Below are 19,240 nucleotides of genomic sequence, written 5' to 3'. Positions count from 1 at the left end.
TCTGTGCTCAGAAACGTTGGAAAGGGGTCATGCTTGTTGCAGATGGGGCGAAATATTTTCCATATGTGTGTTAAAAGTGACTTGACTGTTTCCACAGAAGCAGCTCTTGCGCAACACGTATTTGATTTCACCAATAGCACCAGTGGCTCTGATGCTCTGGAAAATCTATGCAGAAGAATCAGGGCTTTTCCTCACTAAACGAGGGGAGAAGCGTCTGTTGCACCTTCCCCACTGCACCAGAGACATTTGTCTGAATCTTCGATACAGTCGTGGTCAGAATGCGAGGGCTTTATCCTGTTTTATTTTTTTTCATCTTTGTCTGCAGCGTCAGGGGTAAGTTACTACTGCTGCTACTGAACCATCTTACATCTCTCAATGTTAACTTATGTCAGTATTCAGCCTCACTATTGTTGTTGAATGACTTTTGCATTTCAGACCATTATTAAAACTAAATTTATCAATGTAAATATTGTAAAAGATTTTGTTTGCTTAATAAATGTACAAAAAAAGGCCTGCATCTTCCTTCACAATTATGCACGACTTTATTGTCCACTTAAAGGACCGTGTGCATGTTGCTCTTCTGAACTTGGCAGCTAAGAAGGTGCGATGGTGCACAGTGTCAGATCCTGAGCAGAAGAAGTGTGCAGAGCTGGCGAAGGCTCTGGTGGCGGTGCTGCCTCAGGCTGATGTCGCAGCTTTTGGCAGACTCTCCTGCATACGAGCGCCCAGCACGGCCGACTGTGTGGATAGGATCAAGGTGAGTGGACCTGAAGTGAAATATCTTATTTTTAGCTCTTTTAGATCTCTGATTTAACAGACAAAATATTTTCATAAACTCTCACAGATGTCCAGCAGGGACATTGAACACAGGGACTAGCAGTAACCAGGAAGGAAGCTATAGAAGCTATTCCTGAAGAAGAGATAGAAAAATACTGAATAAGAGCAAACTGACTTAGGGATATATATATATACATACATACGTAAGTTTGTATGTATGTATACACCGACCACTTTATTAGGTACACCTTGCTAGTAAAAGGTTGGACCCCTTTTTCCTTCAGAACTGCCTTAATTCTTCGTGACACACTTTCAACAAGGTGTTGGAAACTTTCCTCAGAGATTTTGGTCCATATTGACATGACAGCATCACACAGTTGCTGCAGATTTGTCGGCTGCACATCTATGATGAGAATCTCCCATTCCACCACATCCCAAAGGTGATGGTCTATTGGATTGAGATCTGGTGACTGTGGAGACCATTGGAGTACATTGAACTCATTGACATGTTCCAGAAACCAGTTTGAGATGATATGAGCTTTGTGACGTGGTGCATTATCCTGCTGGAAGTAGAAAAGAAAATATTTCCCACATCATTACATCACAACCAGCAGCCTGAACCGTTGATAGAAGGCAGGATGGATCCATGCTTTCATGTTTTTTACACCAAATTCTGACCCTGACATCTGAATGTTGCAGCTGAAATTAAGACTCGTCAGACCAGGCGACGTTTTTCTTCTATTGTCCAGTTTTGTTGAGCCTGTGTGAACTGTAGTCTCAGTTTCCTGTTCTTAGCTGACAGGAGTGGTACCCGGTGTGTGTGTATATATATATATATATACACGTGTGTGTGTACTAACAGTATCACCAAGCACAACATTATATTTTTTCATTCATTTGCACTACTCTCAGGCTAATGATCTAGATAAATAATATCATTTGATTTCATTTTTGTGATCTCCTTGTCAGGTCTTAAATGTTGCTCTGAAGAGGCGCTATACCTGGTTACAGTTAACAGTACAAGATGGTTATTAAAAATGAAGGTTTTCAAAGTTTGCAAACTGAAAGTCCCTGAAACACAACCAGGTTACTGCTGCTTCTCTTTCATTAGTATCTCAGCAAATTTAGATACAAAACGTTTTAAAGTGAAGGCATTTAACTACTTTTTTTCTTTTATTGTGAATGATAAAGCAATACTCTCTCTCTCTTTCTCTCTGGATTATTCATTTCCAGGGAAACCGTGCTGACATTGTGAACGTAGATGCAGGAGAAGTTTATTCTGCTGTGAAGCAGTTTGATCTTGTTGCCATCGCCAAGGAGATCTACAGAGACGGTGGGTTTCCTTCACACGCCTGAGGCACTCCGGCGGCTCTTCAGAGGTCTGACGCTGCATCTCACTGCTTGAGTTTGCCTGCAGGAGGCTGTATTCTGTCTGTGGCGGTGGTGAGAAACGACAGCCTGGACATACGGTCCCTGCAGGGCCACAGGAGTTGTCACAGTGGGGTTCGATGGACGGCTGGATGGAGTCTCCCCCTCGGGTTCCTGCTCTCCCGAAACTACCTGAGCTGGTCTAAAGAGCATCCTCTCAGTCAGGGTAACGCTCACCTTCTCGTTCTCTCGTTTTATTTGCTTTTTCAGTTCCCTGACTTGTTTTTCCTCCTGTCTGGCAGACGTAGTCTCCTTTTTCGGTGCCAGCTGTGTTCCCGGAGCCGCTGCCATGGCACCTACTCTGTGCGCTCTGTGCCGAGGCCAGAAGTCGTACATTCGCCAGAAGAACTATCACTGTGAGACGTCTCATAGTGAGCCTTTCTACAACAACCAGGGAGCCCTCAGGTCAGGATGGACAAGGGATCAGGCGCTGACCAGCCACAACATTAAAACCACTGACTAGTAAATAACATTGACCATCTTGTAACAATACATGTTGTATTACTTAGACCTGGCTTTCGTGTGGATGTTACTTCCACACACACACGAAAACAGTTTAGGAACAACTCAAAAAAACTTGAAGAACAGCACAAGGTGTTGACCTGGCCTCAAGTTTCTGTGGGATGATCCACATTAGGTCCTTCTCCTCAGCCCATCTCTGGTGAGTCAGAACAGTTTTGGAAGCACAAAGGAGACCTACAGTACACAACATTTGTAAGGGGGTCATAATGTTGTGGCAGTTCAGTGTATCCTTGATATGCTCCTAACATGTGTAGTGCCATTATTGATGTCTTTTGTTCTGCTACAGGTGTCTCAGGTTGGGGGTTGGTGATGTTGCATTTGTGGACCATCTGGCTCTCGAAAGTATTGGTGGTAAACTCATTTATTCTGTTACAGTTTGTCGGTCTAGGTCTCTCTACCTCATCCCTTTGGGATGCACAATCATTTCGCTCTTCAAATCTGAGTGAGCTGTAACACTTAAGCATCAAGTTCTTCGAAGTATTACTTGTACAAAATGCAAATCTAATAAAAAAAAAAGCAGAAGCAGTCAAGCCATGACAGAAAAATATTACAACATACTGTTGTATAACTGACTAAAATCTCATTTTTTTTAAGGACTGCTCCATCTGTTCTTTTTATTTTCCCTCTTTCAGAGAGTGAGCGTGATGAGTTCAGGCTACTATGTGGCGACGGCACGCAAGCTCCTCTCAGCAGCTACAGGAACTGTAACCTGGGACGAGGACCAGGAGGAGGCACGGTTACCAGAGTCAATTTCCGCAAGCTGGCTCGCAAATTTCTAGCAACTGTGCAGGTACAAGTTTTCTTGAGTAACTTTCCCCAGTTTGCAGACAAATCGTCGCACGCCTCCTCTCTGGCGTGGCTCACAATCCTTCATGGGTCCCTTAGACGCTGTTTGGCCGACAAGGAAGAGAGAGGCAGCGCTTCCAACTCTTCCACTCGTCGACGTTCGGAGAGCGCGACCTTCTCTTCAAAGACGCGACGGACAAACTGGCTGTCCTGGCAGACGGCATGGACGTCAGTCAGGTGCTGGGCCTGGATTATGTCGCGCTGCTCAAAGGTCTCGGCCACGAAGGTGCCGCGCGCTCGTTCAATTTCACATTCAGAGCAGACCGGGCCTTGATTTGGTGGTGTTGCTGAAACTGTGTGTGTGTGCAGGAAGCTCCTTGGAGGACAGCGTTGTGCGCTGGTGCTGCATCAGCCACGCGGAGCAGACGAAGTGCGAGCAGTGGGCCCTCAGCATAAAGTCTGACCCCCTGGTGTGTGTCAGGGCCGTGTCCATGCGTGACTGCATCGAGAAAATTAAGGCAAGTCCAAACCGCAGATTCTTTTATTATTTATTTATTTTTTTCATCATGCTGTTAAACAGACTATAACATTTTCTTTACCGCAGAGGGACGAGGTGGATGCTGTCTCACTGGATGCAACTCATTCATTCATCGCCGGGAAATGTGGACTTGTCCCTGTGGTGACAGAATATTATGGTAAGACTGGTGCATAGAATAAGGCTTAAAAAAGAAAAATCATGTTGGAGCATTTTTCCTTGAGCACTATCCTACGTATTTACTTTTAGGGCTTTTATGAAAATTGATACAGAACAACATAACTTCAGTTTATCACACTGACTGATTAGGAGACAAATAAAAAGATCTGATTAATTGATTATCACTAAAAATGTAAACATGATGACAACTCGTGGCTTTTCTTGCTTTTAATTATAATTTAAATGAATGAAACATATCTGGGTTTTCATTCATTCAAAGACCGAAATATATAGGCACCGCCGTGCGAAAAAACATACAGATAATGAAATAACTGTGGCTGCAGCTAATGATCATTTTTCATTTGAGCTCATGTGCTGGTAATTCAGAAAACTGACTCAATCGAAGTATTGATTAGTCTCCACTCTGTTGTCTTGATGTATCTCAGGAAGAAACTGTGTGCCTGCTAACGGATCCACTCACTTAGAAACAGATGGTAAGAAGATGAATAATAACAATAATAATCTTTGTCGCTGATGTCATTTTTGTCCTCACACACGGGCCACCTCTGTCCTTCCTCCCAGTCTTGCCCTCAGTGGTGGGGGTTGCGGTCGCAAAGCGATCCAGCAGGAACGTACTCATGGGGAATCTGGGAAGCCGGCGCTCCTGCCACAGTTACACTTACAGCCCTGCAGGCTGGCTGCTGCCATACAGGCACAGATTAAGTCACGAGCACAACAGCAGCTCCCCCTGTGATCCAAACCAAGGTACTGATTCAAAACATTCACAAAGAGTCAGACGTATTCACCGACACCAGCTGCTGATCTTTGATCTTGATATCGATATCTTCTCTGGTTGTAACCTTGTGAGCTCAGCTTTCTGGACTGCGGTCTTCTCCTTTGTGTCTCAAAAGTGTACAACCAGGTGTTTTGGAAAGGCTGTCTTCCTGGCTCTCAGGGGAATCTGTGCAAAGTGTGTATGGGAGGCACAGGGGAGGCCGCCACCAAACGCTGCGCTGACAACCACAATGAGCGTTACTATGGCAACATGGGGGCTTTAAGGTACTCGCAGTGGCTTACCTGAACCAGTTCACTGTTTTTCATCTGTGGTATAAAGAGCTAAATAATAGACAAACCAAGCCAGAAGGCAGCTACAGACACAGTATGTTCAAAGTTGTTATTATAATTTATGGTGAGGTCAGCTATTAAACCAAACACATTTTATAAAACTTTTTAACAACCTGCAAACTTTTTACAGGCCCACACTGTCATTCAGTCAAATTCCCTGTCTTTAACCTCTGTTTTGGTCTCCACCAACTTGTGAGAGCAAGTGTTCACCACATATCTTCAAGTTTACGTCTGCTCAGCAGGGAATGCAACCTGGGACTTTAGAGCTTTTTCTCTCCATCAACAGGCAACAACACCGATGGCAAAAATGCGAGTGAATCAGGACAATAACGTTTTAGGGTTTAAAGGCTGTTAAAAAGAAAGAAAGGAAGCTGCAGAGTTTAGTTATTATTTGCTGTTTAGTTAGAAATAGTGGACATATCTGTTATAATTGTCTATAACAAAATGGGTCAAATTATTATTTTACCACCTCTGTTACATTCATGTCAAGACATTAATTTAAGAGACTAATACCCATGTAGCAAATAAACCAAGAACTATAAACCTCTTCATTTTTCTGAGCTGACCCTTTAATGTCATCGTTCCCATTCAGGTGCCTGGTTGGAGATCCCAGTGGTAAAAGCTACGGCGACGTGGCCTTCCTCGAGCACCACAACCTCCTCGACAACATCCTCAGTGAGATATTGGAGATGAGGATCGACGGTGACGATAAACAACGTGCACTGTGTGATGGTTGTGTTACAGCGGGGTTTTGTCCTGTTGTACGTCAGGTTTGGGTTCCACCGGCTGGGCGGACGGGTGGTCGTCGACGGACTTCGAGCTGCTCTGCAGCGACGGCCGCCGCGCCCCGTTGTCGGAGTGGGAGAGCTGCAACCTGGGAGTCATCCCTCCGAACACCGTCATGACGCGGCCGGTCCTCACAGCGCGAGTGTACGACTTCCTCATGAAGTCACAGGTCAGTTTTATCTAAATAAATGGAACTTTACTCATCATTATCTGAAAGATAATACTGCTCCTCTGACACTTAAAGGAAGGAGGCAGCCGTAGATAGCGCTGTCCATAGCTCAGAAGCCCTTCAGCAAACCTTTAAACCTACAGACACTTGCTTGGACAAACAGCATGAATGTCTCTAATGTTTCCCTTTGCATTAAGGACTGTTTGATTCTTTATTTTAAAAACTAAAATCACATTTTACTGCAAATATTTCCCCTTTGGATCCAGTAACTTAAATGATCACAAACAAGTCAGGAATGAACTAGTAAAAGACTGAATAGCTTTTGGCTCTTACATGACACCAGCAGTGGTTTTTAACCAGACATCCATTTGTCAGTATTACAGATTGAACATGGGAAATTGCTAAGATTAATAGTCTTTTTTCTCTTTCAAACTGATTATTTTCTTTTAATCATTCAGGAAACTCTGGCAGCCAGCCCCAACACGGACTTCAAGCTCTTTGAGTCTCAGCAATATGGAGAAAGTGATCTGCTGTTTAAAGACGCAACCCAGTGTTTCGTCCACACAAGCCACATGGACTACCGCTCCATCCTCGGAGAGGAGTTTTACACTCATGTCGAAACCGTCTTCAACTGCACGCAGTCCGGTAGGACGACGACCAAACACACTGCCCGATTGTTGTCAGATATTTAATCCATCATCAATCTAATGTTTATGATTTTTTTTCTTCCAGATATCTTGGAGTTTTGTATTCAGGATGTGTGCAGCATATTGTAATGGAAGAAAAAAACAACACTACTTTTCTCTGCTTCTGGGTGGTTCAGCTCTTCATCCATGTATTTTATTTCATACCAGAAGACTCTAATCAGTCACTCGTACCATTGTGTTCATGAAAAAAACTGCACTGAAGGACTGGTTAAACATAACGAGGCCATATCGCTTCAATTATGATGTAAGATGATTCACTAATCTTTGTGTCTTTTAAACATATTAATACAATAATAAAATATTTTTATGGCAAGAAATATCAACACAAATACATATGAATGTAAAATGGATGTGTTTAGACTGTGAACATATCCAAATGTATACAGGGCCAGTAAAATCAAGTTTATATAATAAATGTTAAAAAACAAAGTTTCATGCTTGTCCAGCCCTCAGAATTTATGTGTAAAAAGACACTAGTCCTGAAAGTGGACAAAGAGAACGCAACCGAATACTGACCCCAATACTACACACAAACAGTTGTGTGTTTGTTAATTCAGTATAATGAACCAATATCACATATCTGTGAGGTATCTTAACTTTTAGGCCAAAGTAGAATCCATCCGTTCAAAAGTGTTTCCAATCCATGAAAATGGAGACGAAACAACATTCCAGCATCAGAATCCTGATCCCGTCCACAAACCATGGGGGCGGTGATGTCCTTGTTTGGGCCTGTTTTGCTTCATCTGGACCAGGATGTCTCATCATCATTGATGGACCAGTGAATTCTGAGTTATACCAGAGAATTCCATTTGAAATTATCAGAAGATCTTTCTGTGAGCTGAATGAAGAGAAACTGGGTCATGCAGTGAGACAAATAGCCTAGCAGACAAAAGAATGGTTAAAGAACAAAATGAATGGTTTTCAGTAGAAATCCAATAGAAATGTCACAGAAGGACCTGAAGGAAGCAGTTCATGTGAGGAAACTCACCACCATCTTACAACTGAAGCAGTTCTTTACTGAAGAAGAGGCTCCTCCAAGTCCAAGTCCAAGTCCAATCTGGCCCGTGAGATGAATTTGCAAAGTGTAAAAATTAGAAGTCATTGAGAGTAATTTTTCAAAAACAATTGGCACCCCTTCCAAAATTTTCCACTAGATCTAGTCACAGTGATAGACATAACAAATAAACAATGGCATAAATACTAGAAAAGAGATTTAGTGATTTTTTTTTTTAACAATGATTAATGGTTTCTCCATTCACCATGAAGCACCGCAGCGATCTAGAGATGAACTGCCCTGACTACTACTCCCAGAATACAGCGCGGCTGTGTGTGGTGTTACGTTAAACAGGTACTTCCTGTCGCTGTCAGGGTCGCTCTGACAGAAGTTCCCGTCTTATATCAGCCTGGCTGCTGTTTGTCATGTTATTCAACGACTCCTTGTAGCCGCGGACACTTTAGTGGAGCCGCTGTTTACAGAAACTTCACACTGTAGCTACCACTGTAAGTCACACACAAGGGAAAGTAGCTAACGTTGCTAAACGAAGTTCGCTAGCTGTTAGTTGCTGGTTAAAACGAGCTGTAAAGACAAGTAGTACTCCTCCGAGAGTTGTTAGAATATCTACTTTTTATGTCATGCATCTGTTTTACCGATATTAACTCTGCACAGCGAACCATTAGCTACTGCTTATGATTTATGCACCGTTTAATGATCACTTTATATGTATTTTGTATCGCCTAATTGTGTAAATTGTGTTATAATTCCTGTTTATAGTCTATTTACATTTAACACACAAATCCATCAGTATAATATGTTCATCCTGTACCACACCGCTCACATACCACACTATTTATGCTGGTTAGATTCTGGTTACATGCTAAACTTGCTCTGTATCTGTACATAATGTAATGACAATAAAGTTGAATCTAATCTAATCTCGTTTTACCTGCTCCTACCTCAGATGAGGCTGCCATGGCGGGTCCTCCTCACCCCTCACTCCTCATCATCATCCTCATCAACCCCCGTGAGGACAGCCTCCTCAGTCCCTGCGGGGAGGCTGGACTTCGTCCCCGCCTGCGGCCACACCGACGCCCACTCCCTGGAGCTGCTGCAGGACTTCGTGAGCCGAGCCAGCCGCCTGTTCGTCATCAGCGGAGCGGGCCTCTCCACGGAGTCGGGCATCCCCGATTACCGCTCGGAGGGGGTCGGACTGTACGCGCGCACCGACAGGCGACCCATGCAGCACGCGGAGTTCGTCCGCAGCGCCAAGTCCCGTCAGCGGTACTGGGCCAGGAACTTCCTCGGGTGGCCGCAGTTTTCCTCCCACCAGCCCAACTCCGCGCACAAGGCCCTGCAGCAGTGGGAGGAGAGGGGCAAGCTCCACTGGCTGGTCACGCAAAACGTGGACGCTCTTCACTCCAAGGCGGGACAGAAGAGGCTGACCGAGCTCCACGGCTGTACACACAGGTGAGGAAACACAACCAGCAAGGTGTTCAGATGCCTAGTTGTAACTTAAATTGTGTAACTTTTATTTGCAAAATTGCAGAATTTGGTTGCTGTGTTTGGTAGTGGAGGACACGGTGGTGCTGCATGAAGATTGTGAGATCTGAGCTGTATTTATTTTATTTTTTAATGCTTTTAATTACTTGCATGTTTTCAGCATCACTAAAGTTCAGCGTGGTGTGTTTTAAAAGTTGAGCACACGTATCTCTTGAAGATTTGAAAAGTACATTTTAGGTAAAACTACCTATTATCAGCTACCTACTAGCAAAATCCATACTTTTAAAATGCTGCTACCTTACACTTAAATGTTCAGCTGTATTGATTTAATCGTACTGTGCTCAAATCAGCGTTGTTAAGCTTTTTGAACTAAATTGGAATTGTACACAACATAATATATCCATATGGGTCAGCTGATAATAACAATGTTGGATCTATATGAACATAGACAGATTATAGTTCCATGCGACCTCATTAAAGGCCACATATTATAATAAAATGTAAGCTTACAGACACTATGTTGTAATTAAACACGCAACAAGTGTCGCTACAGACAGGAAATGTCAACAACAGTGGTGTGACATGTGAGAAGTTCCCCGCTGGAAAATGAAATGAGAAAACCGGTGGCTAAACAAGCTTCATGAGTCTTTTGAAGGATTAAATATTGGTGCCTTCAGGGTGCTGTGTCTCGGCTGTGGCGCCATCTCGGCGAGGGAAGAGCTTCAGAGGCGATTCATATCACTGAACCCAGGCTGGAGAGCTCAGGCGGGTGCTGTGGCTCCGGACGGCGATGTCTTCCTGGAGGACGAGCAGGTCCTCCATTTCAGGGTTCCCTCCTGCGTGGACTGTGGAGGAATACTGAAGCCAGAGGTCACGTTTTTTGGAGACAGCGTAAACAGAGCGACTGTGCAGTTTGTGCACGAGAGGCTGGCGGAGTCGGACGCCGTGCTGGTCGCGGGGTCATCGTTACAGGTGGGTTTCAGTGAAAGCGCTTTGATTAAATTAACACTCATCAGACTTTTACATTTAGATACGTTTCTCTTCTTGCTTCCAAAGGTGTACTCAGGATACAGATTTCTGCTGGCGGCGAGTGATCGTAAAATGCCAGTCGCTATCCTGAACATAGGTCCCACCAGAGCAGACCATCTGGCCGAGCTGAGAGTGAGCGGCCGCTGTGGTGAAGCGCTGCCGCTCATCCAGCCCCTCTGACGTGGACGTCATGTGTCTTTTCATTTGTTTTCATCTGCTCAAAACTACCTCCAATTTAACGGATTAACCAACTTCAGGAGGAAGTCATTTGAAAGGAGTCAGCTACACTCCTGGAGAACTCACTTTTATCATGAAGAGGGACAAAAACCTACATCTGCACTGTCATACTGTAAACAGAGCTACTGAAGGGTAGTTCAACTTCTCTGCACAGGCTGGAGTCAGGTTCTCACATCTTGGTCCATCAAACAGACAGATAATCACCAGTTGGTCGGGAGGAAACAGAAAAGGCTCTTTTTATTTCCAAAAAGAGCCTTGATAGAAAATGATGCCGCAGTCTGAGATGAATTATAAGTAGGTGGAAGTTGTTGGGATCGTCAGAGACCATGAAATGCAGACCTAGATTTATGAACTACATAACAGACGTGTTATAAAACTATGATTATTTTAAATTTATTTCTATATAATAAAACAACACCTCCAAAGAGAGGCGTTTCGTGTCATCAAACGCCTGTTGCCTGGCCTCCTCTCTCCTCGTGCCTCTTCTTCACCTCCTCCGCTCCCGGCTGAGGTGGACTAAAGGCCGTTACATACTCCACCAGAAGCGAAAAATTTGACGTCATTTTCTTCTGTCAACCCTCGTTTGGGAGATCTCGCAGCTTGTTCTCGACACATCAACTGGGCAGAACTTTTTTCTCGTGTGGCGTCCGGTTACGTTTCTGTTATTAGAAACGGGAAGAGGAGGTGAGGAAAGGGAATGTGTTTGTTGTGTTGTCGTTGTCGCGGAGCAGAAAATGGGGAGCCATTAGTTTGTCCTTCCAGACTCTTCTTGCTTACAAACAGTTTGCACCATCTTGTTTTTGAGACAGCACTACAGAAGGTTTTCAGAGGTTACTTTGCATTAACTTTAAGTTATTTTTTTAGGACTTTTAATTTAATGTAAATCATAAAATATACTGCAGTCAGGTCTGATTTTAAAGGGGGTGTTTGGTCCTATCCTAGAACGGTTCATGTCAAGATGCTTGTTAGATTTTAAAAGCTGCTATTTAAAACCAAATTAAATAAAGTCACTTTATTGGTGAAATGCATGGTGCTCAAGTCAGTTTTGTATTTTTTTTTTTTTTATGAATTGAATTTTACTCAAATTTAAGCAACAGCATTGTAAATTAAAGTTTTGACCACTTTAATCACATTATTCTTCATGCATAACAAATAATACTATGAAGACCAACGTATGCCTCAAGAATATAAATGAAGTCAATCATCCCAGGAAGTGTTTTGAAATTCAGATTCATGTGAAATGATTAGTGATGTATTTAAATACACACACAGGAAGCAAACACCTGTTTTCACACAGTTTAATGTTGTGATAAATAACCCCACATATTCCAGAGCATTATATTGCAAAAACAAACTTATGATGGCATCACAAACAGACCGAGGACAAAGTGACTATGGACTGGCTGATGGTGAGATCTTTTAGGACGTGCTGCTGCTCAAATCTCTCTTGCAGACGGTGCCTCCAGTTTTCCAGGTTGGACTGCGTCTTTTCATGCAGAGCAGCTGGGACGCTGAAGGAATACAGACGACATTTGTGAGCTGCGGTGTTGACGTGCCACGTTGCCGAAGCTGTGGTCACACTCAGCGGAGTCATAGACAAACAGTTTTCAAAGCTCTTGGTCTGGTCGAACCAGTAGGTGACGGGGTAGCCCAATAAAAGACCAAACACTGTGCACAGGTTCCACTCCTCACATTTCTCCCCAGCATTAAGGAGTTTTCCATCCTCCTGCAGACGTTGAGTTGGGCCCAGAAGCAGCAGTAAATCTTGTGTCATTCTCTGAAGCTCTCCTCTCAGCGGATCGCTGATGGACGGCTTATCCAGAGAGTGGCAGACGTCAATCACAGCCACGTTGCCGTCGCTGAGCACCTTCTCTAGATGCGACCTGACTGTAACTGGATTCACAACAATGCTGTTTCCACTTAAATCCAGAGTGAGAAGCGATTCAGACACGAGCTGGAGAGACTGCAAAGAGCTCAAATACTGCTGCAGCTGCTCTGCACAGGCGCCGTTGCTGTCATACAAGAGGGCGGGCTTCAGCCCCAAATCAACGGCTGAGACCTGAGCGGCCAGGTCCAGACTCTGAGGAGCAGAGAGAGATTTTCTACCGGTGCACAGATATTTACGAGCTGCAGCAACAAAGAGCTCCTGGGTGGACATGGCTGCATTAATCAGGTCCAGAATTTATTAAAAAAAAAAAAAAAATTAAAAAAAACTGTGGCTAGTATTGATTTAGATGCAGATTCCAAAATGGAGAGTAACTAAATGGATCTGAGTTAAAGACAACATTAACATAGACACCAATTAAGAGTAACTGCTTCTTTTCAGCCCTACATCTACGCTGAGTGTTTATTCATGTCCCTTGTTTCTTCTTCGTTTGGTCCAAGACGCCTAAAGGAGAAAAAACATCATGTCAGTCACAAACAGGGTCCACTTCAAACCAAATAATTCAATCTTCAAGACAGACTAGACCACTAGTTGTGGTCATCAGAAGTGTGCAGAGGCTACACGACCTCCCTCTAACTCGAAATCAGAACATGATCCCACCTTCATCCTGGCTTCGGCTGTGACACTGTGGCAACATTATGTCACCGGCTGAGGAGACATCAGGTCGAAGTCTGAGAGATTCCTTGCAACCCAAACACCAGCAGCAAATAAACCCAAGTTGACCAGAAGATTCCTAGAAAGTAAAGAAAAAAAGAAAAAAAAAATACATAAAGAGGTCAGCTGACAGTAAAAACATTATTCAGTAACATATTAACCTCCAGTGAGACCAGGAGAACCAATGAGCTGCTGGACTTCAATTAACTGTTTTTTCATAAAATGGCACATACAATAACATTACTTAAGCTGACAGACACAGAACAAGTGTAGGAACAACCAGGAAATGTGGAGAGAGGAGTGTCACAAATAAAAAGCTCCCAAGCAGAGAAAGCCATCTCAGACACAGTGAGTTTCATGAGTTTCATTTTGTCTGATCAATAAATTAAAAACTCGGTCCAAATATTCAGTAACATTTCCAAAAACAAACGATTGCTCGGACTTCTTAATTAATTAGTACAGTTCTGTATTTTACAGGCCAGAAATGTGAGAGTCTGGACCAGGCAAGGACAAATCTCCTAATTGACGTAATGTGTGCTAACGCTAGCCACACGGCTAACCATGCCACACAAATACACTCTTATAAAATTATCCACATTATCTCACCTTCTGAAGTCGTTTCTGTCTGTCGCAAACCGACAAGCCGTGCTTATCCACTCCACCACGCCGGAGGCAGGGCCCTTTTTACCCTCTGAGCCACTCATCTTGCTAACGTGGGTTCGGCCGTAAGACTGTAACAACGAGGAGAGGAACACACGGACGGACGGACAGGAAAGAGGGGGGACGGTTTTAGATGTAACTCAAGTACGGCGCGCGATAAAGCCCAAATCTGAGAGACGCTTCTCACGCAACGCGATTGCTATTACATGACCAAAGATGTCTGCGACCAGGTACCGTCGGTTTCTGAAGCTGTGCGAGGAATGGCCCCTGGACGAGGCCAGGAAGGGTCGTGATTTGGGGACGGTCCTGCGGCAGAGGGTCGCTTTAGCCTTCCGCGAGGGTGAAATCACACAGGTAGAGGCTTAGCTGCCCGCAGTAACACTTCTCCTCCTCTGCTCCACTACACCCAGCTAAGCTAAGAGGATAACCAGCGAGTTAGATCTCTCAGCTGTCGACCTTGTCTCTGTTTGTTGTTGCCAGTGAAACAGGCGAGACATTGTGTTTGTAGATACTTAAAATTATTGATGTGCACAGTGAGTCACTTCTAACTTTAAACCTGAACCAGACGCTTAGAGGGGAACCACTTTGCCCTCGTGTAAACACTGTTTTCATAAGTGGTCCCTTTACTGTATGCAGTGTATGTACTTTTTCGTTAGCCTATTTTAAAGTTTCTCTTCATATCTAATAAGATATCAAATAATGTCAATTTCAAAACTTAAAAATATCTTTGTTTATTAAAATCACTGCATTTCAAGTTATTAACTGACATTTTGTTATTTATTTAACCAAAATTAAGGAAATGGTTAATAAATCTTCACAAAGACACCAAAATATACACAAATCAGCCACAGCATTATGACCGCTGATCAGCAGAACTGAATACCATTGATCGTCTTGTGACACTTAACTGTTCCACTGGAACACCCACCCCCATACCACTGACACTCCATGATGGCAGCAGCCATCCCCAGCAGGATGCCGCCTAACGGACACACACACAGAAAACTCAAAAAGACATCAAGAACAGTGCGAGGTATTGTCCTAACCTCCAAATTGATTGGCTGATCCACAGCCCTCAGCCCATAGGACCCAAAGGCCCCCCACTAATAACATTCTGTCACCAGACAACACAGGATACTCTCAGAAGGACCATGTCCATTCTCTGATGAGTCACAACTGTTCTGGAGGCACTAGAGAGAGGTGGTCATAATGTTATGCCTGATTGATGTGTAATATAGTGCAATTTTCTTTCTCCTTTCAGACAACATATTTTTGAAACATGACACTTCATATTAAACCTATGTTCATACAGATTTAATTGCTGGTGTCTCTCTAGTTGCTTGTGTTTTAATCACTAACACTTTTTCCCGCCAGATCTCAGATCCAGAGAAATGTGACCAGATGTATGAAAGCTTGGCTCGCATTAATGGCAACGTATACAGACAACGGGTAAGCATATATTCACAAACTGAATATATTGTGTCTGAACTTCATTTGTGCACCGTCATGAATTAGCCAGTGGCTCCTGAAGTGTATTACCTAATAAATAACTTCTGGATCCCATCCAGAGATGCATTATTTCGATGAGGATCATAAAACATGTTATTTTTAGTACAAAGGTCTCGTGTGTTTTGTGCTAGAAAAAGCTTTCCTGGTTAATGTTTAAAGATTGCCCACCTCTAAATTTGAACTATAAATGACGGCAAACATTCGCATGGGAGTCGGAGATCGGCAGATGGTCTGTCTCCCTCTTCTGGATGACTCATGCGCCTTGGTTACCACTGTTTGTTCAGAGACAGCCCATTTCTTTGAAAAACTACCACAAAGATTATTAAATGGTCACATGTTCCTTGTGCTTGTAGTAGTGTGAAATGTATTGAGCGCAGACGTGTCTTTGTGTGTCTTCAGTTTCCACGCGTGAGAGACACGAGCTTCACTGGAGTCACCGTGGAGGAGTGTAAATTGCTGTTGTCAGGTATGAACTGCATATTCTTCTAGACCACTCCCTAAACATAACTTTTGCAACTTGTAAAATGGAGGGAATTGAAGGTTACTTTTGTAATCGTTTCACAGGGAGTAAGCAGCCGACGGACAAGGAAAAAAAGGATTTGTGGAAGGCGTTAACGCAGAGAGTGTCTTCCAAATCACCAGAGGACAGTCCAGAGAAAGCTCCGGAAAAATAATTAACTTTTATTTAAGTCCTTTTTTTTTTCCTGTTGCATGTATAGAAATAAAGCTTATTGTTAGTGTCTGTATGGACTGTAGTTATTTTTAAGCGTTTATTATAGTGTTACATATTCTGCAGATGTTTAACTGGAGCTTCATATAAAAAAAGAAAGAATTTCCTATGCAAACAAATTTTAACTGAGGGATTTTTTTTCTTTCATGTATAAAAAAATCTATAGTGAGTTGTTTTGTGACATTATTAACTACTTGTAAACCTGTACTTTTATTATTATTATTCGAAATGAACAATACAATTATAGATGATTATATTCAAGTGACATCATTTTATTTGTTTTATATAACAAATCAAACTCATAAGTGCAACTCAGACCAACTACAACTTTCGCATAGAAAATTCTTCATGAAAAAGCAAATACATTCAGGCTTACACTTTACTTGACAAACGGCAAAAAACAAACGTTTCATTTCAATTGAATTATGTAGTCAATTGCTTTTAACGTCTTCCAGTGTGGACTCACAACAATTCAAATCAATGATTCATTTAATTTAGGATGGAAAATGTTAATGAGAGGCAACTGCATTTACGGTTTAACATCAGACTTACGATGCCTTCTCAGGTGTAAAATGCTGCCTGCTCAGGTGCTGCAGAGGACAGTAACCAGCTGGAAAACTCTACCTCTAAATAAACTCAAACTGTAAAAATGTGCAGGAATTTTTGTGTAATAACTGAGCGTAAGTAAGTGATTAAATAATGCCTTAGCAGACATTACAAAGACATTACAAAGTCCTCTACTCTTCTTTAGTGTCAGGGTTGTCTCTCCATATGCAGTAGTTGAGGGCAGTGGCGAGGCCCAGCCAGGACAGATATGGCGCCATGAGCAGAGTAGCAGTGCGGCTGATGGGATACCAGGACACCATGGTGGCTGCCACGGTCCCAGTGAGGAGCACAATCTCAAACAGAGCCTAAAGTTTGCAGAGACGGAACATTTAATAGACAACCACATATAATATTGAGTTTTCACACTACCCACATTCTATATTTTGAGTTGCATTTAAAAAACAAATCTGTCGAACCTACCCATTTCAGCTTGTGTGCGCCAAAGAAAATAGGAGTCCAGGCCCAGTTCAAAGCCAGTTGTGCCCCATAAAGTCCCAGAGGAACCAGCGCGTCCTCAGTGAAACCTCCAAGCTCTTTCCACACCAGGTAGGAACCATAGCTGCACGACAACATTCAAAATAAGATCATTTAGCAAAATTTCACCGAAATTACAGGACTCACTGGCGAGGCCTCTTACCCCATGCCTGTGTACAGGCAGGTCCACACTATGGGGAATGCAGCATTCGGTGGGCGCCATGACGGTTTCTGCAGTGTCGGGTACCAGTCCTTCACCTCTTTGCGTGTGATGTAACCGCCATAGAACCCTCCCAAGTGTGGGAGGGCGGTCATCCCTACCATAGCCTTCCACATGGTCTGAGATAAGAGCACCGGTTCTGTAACAAAGGCTATGAACAACTGATTAAGCTTCTGTTAAATGAATATAAAGACAGTTTGCAGGAAAAAAATCATGTTTAACATCTTTTAATATGTATTACACATTTAAAGTGCCATACTTAACACTTATAGGTTAAGTTTTTTGTTTTTTTTTAATTTGCATGGGTCAATACGTCATTGCATGAATTGCAGTTGAGGACATGTAAATGACTACTTTGGATGAAATTTCAAAGGCTTTGACACAATCATCTTAACACTGAGCAGACAAAGTGAAGCCGTGAAGCCTGACAACCAAAACAATGAGCCGAAAGAGGCTAAAATATACTCTGTTAAGTTGGGTGATAACATACAAATAGCTCTTTAGTCTGCTGCTAATATGAACATGTTTCTTATAGCAGTCTGTGTGATGCTGCTATGGCTTTTATCGCTTTAAGTTTTTTCATTGTAGCTGAACTAGAGAGCGGCTAACCTGTATTTTACTGTTTGTTTGTTTATACCAGACAATGACAATTAAAACTTATTTCACATCACACAGTTACAATAAACGTATCAGGCTGAAGTGAGTTTTTATTTTTTTATGACAGGAAAATTGTAGTCCACTTCCCGTCAGTTGAAGCTACTGCATGGAAGTTAATGATCCTTTAAAAAAGTCTGCACAATGAGCTTTAGATAATACAAACTTTCTACATTTTTAACCTTGAATCATAATTATATTAACAAAACGTTGCGCAATATTGTTGTTTGTCCAAACTTTACAGCCACGTGACTGTTTTTCTTTACATAACAAACAAAAAAAATAGTTGCAAACATATGAGAAGTGCATGATCATTTTAAGATGACCCCCCTTTTTTTAATGCGCACATACATTGTGCGTTCAGGCTCATTTAAGCCATGCAAAGAAGAAAGGCACAGAGAGGTTAAATGTTAGTATCGTAAAGTTTCTTAGATAATTTTCCTATCAACAGTGAAGGTGACCGTCGGGTGGTTTTCACGAGCTGTACTTAGATCAGCTACTTACCCTTCAGTCAAGATGTCAAATCCTCCGCACAGACACAACAGTGTTTAAGTGGTATTGTGGATCTAAAGCTGCACAAATACCGACAAATCCTCTGGCATGCTGGTGTATTGTGATATAGTAAGTGGAGCGGGCAGGGCCGTCTTATCGGAGCGGTCAGTGACTCTCCTCGGACACTCCCTCCAGCCTCGCAGCGACGCGACACGCAGCCAAACTACTGACGTCTGTTAGCGGCGTGGTTAGCAACGAGCGGGGGAGCGAAGCATCGCTTTGAACGCACAGAAGCTATATAAATATGTTGTATAACCTTAACCGCAGTGGTCCAAAGGCCAATGTATCCAGAAGCCAACGGTGTCTTCGCTTCCTGCTCGTTCACTTCTTTAATATTTCCTCATTTGCTTACGAAAACACACAAAGCTGAGGACAGTCAAAGGTTACAGAACAGTCAAGATAGTTCTCGCCCCTCTGGTGCGACCGGTTTTGTAGCGTGTTTCTGTTCTCCACAAACAGTACTGCTGCAGGCCTGGCGG

At 42.9% G+C, this 19,240-nt stretch overlaps 5 protein-coding genes and 1 long non-coding RNA gene across 8 annotated transcripts; 3 read left to right on the top strand and 3 right to left on the bottom strand.

The window, feature by feature from the left end:
* The first annotated feature begins 199 nt into the window (after nt 1–199).
* sxph (saxiphilin) lies at nt 200–7,423 on the top strand. The gene is made up of 17 exons (XM_047581820.1): nt 200–333; nt 594–757; nt 2,011–2,110; nt 2,195–2,371; nt 2,448–2,610; nt 3,014–3,078; nt 3,360–3,517; nt 3,613–3,799; nt 3,883–4,031; nt 4,118–4,208; nt 4,654–4,701; nt 4,790–4,972; nt 5,119–5,266; nt 5,925–6,007; nt 6,103–6,287; nt 6,746–6,932; nt 7,020–7,423. The coding sequence occupies exons 1-17, from the start codon at nt 279–281 to the stop codon at nt 7,061–7,063; spliced, it is 2,187 nt and encodes a 728-aa protein (XP_047437776.1). The 5' UTR covers nt 200–278; the 3' UTR covers nt 7,064–7,423.
* Nucleotides 7,281–9,086, bottom strand: LOC125006097. Of its 2 annotated transcripts, none has more exons than XR_007112533.1 (3): nt 8,938–9,086; nt 7,983–8,051; nt 7,281–7,873 (listed from the first exon to the last, which is right to left on the bottom strand). It is a non-coding gene; the product is annotated as an uncharacterized LOC125006097 (long non-coding RNA). The 2 variants fall into 2 exon arrangements; XR_007112532.1 differs by having other exon boundaries at nt 7,281–7,832.
* sirt4 (sirtuin 4) lies at nt 8,289–11,790 on the top strand. Its single transcript, XM_047581829.1, has 4 exons — nt 8,289–8,494; nt 8,953–9,458; nt 10,169–10,463; nt 10,548–11,790. Exons 2-4 carry the CDS (start codon nt 8,953–8,955, stop codon nt 10,698–10,700), a joined length of 954 nt encoding a protein of 317 aa, XP_047437785.1. The 5' UTR covers nt 8,289–8,494; the 3' UTR covers nt 10,701–11,790.
* Nucleotides 11,791–12,039: 249 nt separating this feature from the next.
* c4h1orf74 (chromosome 4 C1orf74 homolog) lies at nt 12,040–13,144 on the bottom strand. The gene has a single exon (XM_047581830.1). It carries the CDS (start codon nt 12,913–12,915, stop codon nt 12,124–12,126), a length of 792 nt encoding a protein of 263 aa, XP_047437786.1. The 5' UTR covers nt 12,916–13,144; the 3' UTR covers nt 12,040–12,123.
* Nucleotides 13,145–14,175: 1,031 nt separating this feature from the next.
* LOC125006096 (ubiquinol-cytochrome-c reductase complex assembly factor 2) lies at nt 14,176–16,267 on the top strand. The gene is made up of 4 exons (XM_047581833.1): nt 14,176–14,370; nt 15,391–15,465; nt 15,925–15,991; nt 16,090–16,267. The coding sequence occupies exons 1-4, from the start codon at nt 14,233–14,235 to the stop codon at nt 16,197–16,199; spliced, it is 390 nt and encodes a 129-aa protein (XP_047437789.1). The 5' UTR covers nt 14,176–14,232; the 3' UTR covers nt 16,200–16,267.
* A 239-nt stretch (nt 16,268–16,506) lies between these two features.
* Nucleotides 16,507–19,031, bottom strand: tspo (translocator protein). Of its 2 annotated transcripts, none has more exons than XM_047581832.1 (4): nt 18,714–19,031; nt 17,499–17,716; nt 17,282–17,420; nt 16,507–17,166 (listed from the first exon to the last, which is right to left on the bottom strand). In XM_047581832.1, exons 2-4 carry the CDS (start codon nt 17,669–17,671, stop codon nt 16,993–16,995), a joined length of 486 nt encoding a protein of 161 aa, XP_047437788.1. In that variant the 5' UTR covers nt 17,672–17,716; nt 18,714–19,031; the 3' UTR covers nt 16,507–16,992. The 2 variants fall into 2 exon arrangements, with proteins under 2 accessions (XP_047437788.1, XP_047437787.1); XM_047581831.1 differs by having other exon boundaries at nt 17,499–17,706; nt 18,714–18,899.
* Nucleotides 19,032–19,240: the final 209 nt, after the last annotated feature.

Source organism: Mugil cephalus, chromosome 4 (assembly GCF_022458985.1).
Source record: "Mugil cephalus isolate CIBA_MC_2020 chromosome 4, CIBA_Mcephalus_1.1, whole genome shotgun sequence".
Classification (NCBI taxonomy): domain Eukaryota; kingdom Metazoa; phylum Chordata; class Actinopteri; order Mugiliformes; family Mugilidae; genus Mugil; species Mugil cephalus.
This window is presented reverse-complemented; position numbering and strand designations above follow the sequence as displayed.